Here is an 8,142-nt window from a genome sequence, read left to right as displayed (position 1 = left end):
GACAATGAGAATTTTTCAGAAATGACAGAAGACATGAATTCTTAAATACAGGAAGCATAATATAAACCCATTAGGATAAGTTTTAAAAATTCCACACTTACATACTTTGTCATGATACTGAGAAACACTAAGTCAAAAGGTATCTTACGTGGTCAGAGTTTGTCACCTATGAAAGAATGCAATACTGACACTGACTTCTGAACACCAACAATGGAAGCCGGAAGTCAATGGAATGATCAGATATTTCATTAACTTTAAGATGCCGTCAACTGTAAGTCACATCATTACATTAAATATAGCACCAAAAAAGAAAAAAAAAATGGTTCCAATTAAACTATGACTTGCACCAGCAGGAAGGTCTGAGATGCAAAAGAGCTCTGCAAAGAAATTGATAAATGTAGTGATGTATTTTATACCAACATGTTTGTATAAAAGAATAATGAAATCACCTAATTTATGGAGTCTAAAAAAACAGAAATTAGTGGTCCACAAAAACATGTAAATCGGGAAAGGGTTGATCAGAATTATAATGTTCTAAAGACCACATATTACTAAAGAAGGAGTGATGATTCCAGATAACTTCAGATTGTATTGAGAATGCACTGAAGAAGTTCAGGAATAAACAAGAAAAATATAGAGTGTAAAACTTCCAAATCAGTACAGGGGGAGAAATGGAATGAAAAAAAATCAAGTTGGGGGCTGGCCCCCTGGCTGAGTGGTTGGCTTCACGTGCTCGGCTTTGGTGGCCCAGGGTTTCGCTGGTTCAAATCCTGGGCGCAGACGTGGCACCGTTTATCAGGCTATGCTGAGGCGGCATCCTACATTCCACAGGAAGGACCCACAACTAAAATATATACAACTATGTACTGGGGGGGCTTTGGGGCGAAAAAGGAAAAATAAAATCTTAAAAAAATATCAAGCCAATCAAGAAGGGAGAAAAAAGAAGCGCAAAAGAGAGAAATAGCACAAAATAGCATGATAGAAAGAAATCTTCATGTTTTAGAAATCATAAAAAATGTAAAGGGAATAAACTTGCCTATAAAAGGCAGAGATTACCAAATTTTTTAAAATCCAGGTTTATTTAGCTTATAAGAGACAAAGCTAAAACATAAATATGTAGAAAGAAGGCAAAGGATGGAAAAATATATACTGCTAAATAAAACAAAAATCTAGCAGAGGTAGCTATATCAATATCACAGAAAACAGATTTTAATGCAAAAAGCATTAGCAATAAGGATGGCGCTACATAACCAAAGGAGAGTTCAAGTCACCAGGAAGGCATAAGGATTCTAAACTTTGTTCACCTAACAAGATAGCCTCAAAATGTATAAAGGAAAAAGTGATAAAAATAGGAAACTGACCAAATCCACCATTCCACTGAGAGAATTCAAAACACCTCTCTCACTTATTGATTGGCCAGGCACACAAGTTAGTAAAGATATGGAAGACCTGAACACAATTAACAAACTTGATTTAACAGACATAGATAGAAAATAACAGAGACACACATTCTTCTTAAGTACATAAGTTACATTTTAAAAATTGGCCATACTTAGACATTAAAAAGTCTCATAAGATGTCTAAAAATAGGCAATAATAAAAATCCTACACTTGTATTAATTTCTTATGGCTGCCTAACATTACCACAAACTCAGTGGCTTAAAATAAGACTATTCTCTCATAGTTCTAGAGGCCAGAAGTAAAAGATCAGTTTCTAGGCCAAAGTCAAGGTGCTGGCAGGGCCCCACAACCTTGGAGCCTCTAGGGGAGAGCCCGATCTGTGCCTCTTGCAGCTTCTGGTGGCTGACGGCAGTGCTTGGCTTGTGGCGGCATCACTCCAGTCTCTGCCTCCATGGTCACACTGCCTTCTCCTCTTCTGCGTGTGATCTTTCTCTGCTTCTCTCTCATGAAGGATACTCGTGACTGCATTTAGGGCCCATCTGGATGATCTGAGAAAATCTCATCTCAAGATCCCTAAATTTATCACATCTGCAAAGACGCTTTTTCCACATAAGGTAACATTCACAAGGTACGGAGATTAGGACCTGATACCTTTGGGGGCCATTATTCAGCCCCCTACAACATTTATATATATATTTACTTTATGCCAGGCTAGATCCTGAGCACTTTAAAAATGGCAGTTTTTGCTCACAACAATCTCTGAGGTAGGTGCTATTCTTCTCATTTTCAAATGGCAAAAACTGAGGCACAGAAAGATGATAACTTGCCCAAACTTCATCATACTCACATGTTCTCTGACCACAAAGTAATTATTTAGAATTCAATAACAAAAGATTTTTTAAACTTTTTTATTTTGAAATAATTTAAGATTTACAGGAAATTTGTAAAAACAGGACAAAGAATTGCCACATACCGTTCACCTGGATTCCGCAAATGTTAACATTTCATCACATTTGCTGTATCATTTTCTGTATACATAATTTTTTTCTGAACTTTTTGAGATTAACTTGCATATATAATGTCCCATTATCCCTAAATACTCTAGTGTGCATTTCCTAAACAAGGACTTTTTCTTAAGTAACCACAGTATGATGATCAAACTCAGGAAATTAACACTGATAATGCTATCATCTAATCTACAGCCTCACTCAATTGCACTGTCTCAAATATGTCCTTTATAGAAAATTTTTTTTTTCCTCAACCAGGATTCAATCCACAATCACGTGTTACGTTTACTTGTCACATTTCTTTAGTCTTCTTTAATCGGGAATATTTGACAAGTATAGGCTGGTTATTTTGCAGAATACTCCTCAATTTAGGTTTTAGGTTTTTCTCATATTTCTTCTTGATTAGGTTCAGGTTATACATTTTTAGCAGGAATATCACATAAGTAATGTTCTATCTTCAGCCCATAATACCAGAATGCACATAATGTAAAACTGTCTTATTAATGGTGACACTAATACAAGTTTTTTTAAAGGAAATGCATTTATAAAAACCTGAACTTGTGCTTTTTAAAACTTAACTTTGTGTTTCAAAAAATATATTTCTAAATAATTCATACATCAAAGAAATCATAAGGTAAATTTTTACATATCACCACTTTTTAAAATACATGTGTACACAGGCACACACAAATTGTGGGATGCAGCAAAAGTTAATGAAACTTAGAGCCTTAGATGTCAAAGAAAAATACTGAACATGAATGAGTTAAATGTCCAATTCAGGAAATAAGAAAAATAACAATAAACCCCCAGAAAGCAGAACATAAAAAGAAAAGGGCAGAGAAGATTAACAAAGCCAAAAGTTGGTCCTTTAAAAAAACTAATAAAAGAGACAAACTTCCAGCAAAATGGTCAAAGAAAAGAAAGTGAGAAGACACAAACAATATTTGGAAAGGAAATTAAGTATATATTCAGCAGAGGTTTAAAAAATTGAGTTACTTTATGCTAATAAGTTTGGGAAAAAATTAGTAAATGCTTAGAAAAAACTTTTTTTCAAATTTGACTTAAGAAAAATAGAAACCCTGCATAGTCATATTACCATTAAAGCAACATAATCAGTAGTAAAAATCTTCCCACAAATCAATCTTAGGGCCAGATGGTTTTACAAATTTTCAAGGAAGACTGTTCCAATCTTTTAAAGATCCTTCCAGAGAATAGTAAAACAGGCAACATGCTCCAGCTCATTTAATGAGGTTATTATAATCTTGATATGAAAACTAGACAAGTATGAGAAAGAAAGATTGCAAGCCAATTTCCTAAATACAGACACAAAAACTCCAAATAAAATACCAGTAAACTGATTCAGGAGTGTATAAAGCTAGGGAAGTATGAGCAAGAATGTCAAGATGATTTAATACTAGAAAGGCATAAAAAAAAACTAAACTAAAGCAAGATCTCTGAAATCTTCAGGAAATACATCACCTAGTACAGACTTCAATATGGATGTCCTCCTAGCTGTTCCTGGAACACACCAGGTATGCTCTCTCCTTGGGCCCTCCCCCAGGCAGCGGAAAGGTTCTCTCACTAAGGCCTACCATGAGTATCTTATTTCAAGTCACAAGCCTCCCACTCATTCCCCATCCTCTTCAACTTGCTTCATTTTTTCCCATAGCACATAGCACTTACATTATTCTTCCTTTTGTTTATTATCTGTCTCCCTCTTTTGCTCCCTCCCTGCCCCCAGCTCAAAGGTAAGCAGACTAGGGCAAGAATTTTTCTCTGCTTCATTCACTGTAGTTTCTCCAGCACGCAGAAGAGTAAATACACATGGCTGGCACTCAATAAATGCACACAACATTACGTCTAGAAACTTCTGTAACAAGGAAGACAAGCTTGCCTTATATCCTTTTAGGATTACCGTTTGTTGTACCCATTTTGCTTACTTTTCAATGACACACGTAAAAGGAGAGTGGACCAAGTTGTAACAGGCTGTTCATCACATTGAAATTTTTCATCTACTATGTTGTGTCCATGCTAGACACAAGGTTCCATTTCTAGATGTCTCCATGTAAATCTCAATAGCAAGAAGAATTCCTTTCCCATGAGGGAATTTAAATTCCGTCCGTATTTGTATGTTTTGCATCATGAGATGAGTGACATAAATATGCTAATGTAAAAATATTTGTATGTCACAAAGTAGTGAGTCCTTAAAATGTTTTAAAATTAGTTTCCAACATATTAAATATCAAGCTTTGATAATCTGTTCTGACACTGGGAAACTACGGAGCAAAGTAACAGAATCCAAGCACCTAAACCTCAGGTAATTTTTGGTGTCAAACACCTAAGAAATTATAGTACCAGGTAAGCTCATTTCATTCTCATAAGGTGTTCTTATCACAGTTAATCTCTTCCACACGAATCGGCACCATTTGTATTGGAGTCAGCACTGAAGATCACTCCATATAAAGTTCAATGTTACTATATTTCAACGCAAGAAATATCAAATAACTCAGAATTCATCTCTTCAGGACAGGACCACATTCCAGGAAATAGAGAACAATAATACCGTCTTTAGCATTTATTTATTCCCAGTGCATGTGGGACTGACACAAGGACAAATCAGAGTGGCACACATTATGTGTGCAGGACGATTCCTCTGCTGTTCCCCTCATGCTATTTCACTGAAAGGACAATGAAAGAACAATGAATTAAGATCTGCTTTCTATGTCATGACTGAGCTGATTCTATATGAATAATCAATACCATCTCTTAGTCTTTTTGGGTTCAACGCTTATCTAGCACACACCAGACTATACAATCAAGTTAATATAAAGTTAAGTCTAAAAATTACGCTTCCCTACTTTGAGAGTTTTGAGAACATTGTTTTTTTTAGTACAATTTTTCTTTCATGTGCCTGGAAACAGATTTTCATGTCGTCACCTTCAACCTTGAGTGTCGAATACTAGAAGATACTTGCTAAGCTGAAGCAGTCAGAGCCATAGCTGAGATTTGAGACGGCTGAGGGGTTTCCTAGCCAGAAGACAACTGTTTTCTAAGGGATAAAGGGGAAAGTATTTTGAATACTTGTAAGCCAGTCCCTCCCCAGCTCTCCCGACTGTCCACCGAAACAGTCAACTACCCGATGCGTGAAGGTAAATAAAGAATCGCCCAGGGCACTGTGGTTTCACCATTTTTACCACAAAACGAGAGAGAGAAAAAGGCAATGTGTTTTTCAGAAAGCTAAATTTATTCCATTTAAATGACTATTCCTTATTCTGAGATTCTGTTCCTCCTACTCTTTGGGTGCTAAATGTCTTTCCTTTTATATAATGATGCTACTGGCAGATGGTAATTTGGGTTTTTCTGTTTTTGTTTTATGTCCTTCACTGGCAAAATTAAAAGCTAGAAACACTTAAACAGCCCAATTAAAAATTCTTTTGCAAATTTACTGGTGCTTACAACTCAGAGCTTAGGAACCGCAGCCTAAGTGATGGCCTGCCTTCTGTGTGGCCTGTTTCACAATATTGAATTATTTCTTGGCGATTTCTCAAAATAAGTTATGTAGCAGGATAAAAGTAAGCCCTAATTTATATTAAGCTAGTATAAAAATGGTCTTAATTTCAAGCACCAAAGGAACATATTTTCAATCAACACCATGGTTATATCATCTTTTATTAAAACTAATTATATCAGTATGTAGAGAGTATTGATTTAAAAGTATGATGCTGCTTCTCTGATATCATTACTGTTCTAGGAGCAGCCTATCGTCCCACACTGAGCAGTAGGGTGCAGGGCAGAAACAAACAAAGCTGGGGTCCAAGCAGGCCACTCTCCTAGGTCAGGGTTTTAGTGGCACCATAGGTGGCTGCCCATCTCAATGTACATTTTGGCCAGTTTACCTTCATAAATCATACTATATAGCTTTCAGTACTTACATACATTTCAACTGAGAAGAAAAATGTATTAGAGGAAAGCATATCTTAGTGGGCTTCATGCGTCAAAAATAACTCCATATTTCATAATTAGCTTTACTCCACTAGCTACCTCTGAGAAAGAAAAGCGCCATATAAATGTACAAGCCAGGACATCCTTTTCGAAAACCTTCCAGAGAACTGTGCAAACTGCAGTGTGTCCTCCCGTAAGTGAATCAATCTCCACTCCCTCGAAGCATTCAAACAAAAAAGAGTAGCTGGCCGTTACTTTCTAAAGTATATTTTGGAGAAAATACAAGAATAATTGTCACTGGCGTTCTGGGCCAGATGAAACTGGTGAGCATTATGTCTGACTCTCTCATCGTGTGATTTGCTGTGACCATGTTCCTTCCCACTATGCTATTTTTACTAACATTAGTTCTATATCCATTTGATATGAGCATTTATATTAAACTTCAGAATAACTCCTGGTGGTATCCAGAATGGATGTCAAGAGCTCCTGAAAGCAATTTCTGCTTTCCTCCCAATGAGGATAATATTTAGCTTTATCAGTAACTGTTAAAAGGACAACTGAAGATCTTGGAGATGGGTGGGTGCCTTGCAGTGAACATGCATAGGCTGGAGCATGTGGCCAATGGCGTCATCAATGCTTAGTTCTTCTTGTTTTTCTTCAGATAGCGAGCCCGCGTGGCCTTGCTGTAATTCATGGAAATTTTCAAACTCATCCAAGAAGGCAGCATGGACATTATTGAGCTCTAGGGAAAGAAATAGGGACATAATGTAATTACAGCCTACCATCTGAGCTAAATTAGAACATATGATCTTACGTCTGACCGCACTGTTGTTTTATTTACAGGTAGCTTTTAAAGTTCTTGGGTGTAGAGTCTAGACAATGAATATATGCTCATATCACATACTATTTTGTCATTCAATGGGAAAGAAAACCCCAAGCCAAAGTGCTGACTTGGGACTTGAAAATCTACGTACCACGAGAGAATGGATCGGGTACCCGGTGGTTCGGGACTGCAAGCCGACCGTTTTAATTGCAGACTTCACAAACGTCTCTGGAGAGGGCTTATCCAAAGTCGGCCTTCGGATTTTCGATAGTTTCGTAGCGATAAAGTATGGCAGAACACTCTAGAAGGCAACACCCCCCCCAAAATATGCCATTGATTAGGAAGGCCACAAACTCAGAATGCTTGACTGCTCTTAGCGGCAGAAACATTCTGATGACATCTAAAGTTTCTACCTTTAGAGAAAGAGAAGTAGTTATCTAAAGCCAGCTTAACAGAACACATGAAAGCATCAAACAAATTGTACTAAACCAATCTATCAATAAACAGAACTTGAGACCAGAGAAAGTATTAAAAATAAGCAGAAATATACCTTTTTGAATCTTTAAAAAGAAAGCTTAAATGTAGAGAGCAGAGATTCAGGAGAGAATACTCTTTCTAAACTGAACATTGTTATACAACACCAAATAGGAAATTTTTGACATTTTATCCTCCTAAAGGGATGATACTAATTTTCTCCATAATTTGTGGTTAATTAAGATTGTTCTAGCAGCTTCGGTCCCTCTAAAATGAACATGTGACTTTCTCAGCTTTGGGCTACTACTTTTCTCTCCTAGTTTCTTACTATCCTGCTTCTGAGTTTTTATAAACTTTGCTATTGATAAGATAGGGCCACTCCCTTTTTTTCCTTGTGCGGGGGGAGACAGTATAACTATGTGGAAACTGGTTGGGTAACTAAGACACACTTGACAGGACTGGTGTGGGATGACGAATCTGGACACTACATCTTAG

General features: G+C 36.8%; 1 protein-coding gene across 1 annotated transcript in view; it reads right to left on the bottom strand.

The window, feature by feature from the left end:
• Window positions 1-2,293: 2,293 nt before the first annotated feature.
• HSD17B12 (hydroxysteroid 17-beta dehydrogenase 12) overlaps window positions 2,294-8,142 on the bottom strand; it is a 154,697-nt gene continuing 148,848 nt past the window's right edge. The window contains exons 10-11 of the mRNA XM_014861237.2: window positions 7,325-7,474; window positions 2,294-7,092 (exon numbers count right to left, since the gene is read on the bottom strand). Of these exons, the coding sequence (XP_014716723.1) occupies window positions 6,988-7,092; window positions 7,325-7,474 (255 nt within the window). The 3' untranslated portion in view covers window positions 2,294-6,987. The remainder of the gene's footprint in view (window positions 7,093-7,324; window positions 7,475-8,142) is intronic.

The sequence above is a fragment of the Equus asinus genome, chromosome 17 (assembly GCF_041296235.1).
Source record: "Equus asinus isolate D_3611 breed Donkey chromosome 17, EquAss-T2T_v2, whole genome shotgun sequence".
NCBI lineage: Eukaryota > Metazoa > Chordata > Mammalia > Perissodactyla > Equidae > Equus > Equus asinus.
Note: the sequence above shows the minus strand (reverse complement) of the source record. Positions and strands in the feature narration are given on the sequence as shown.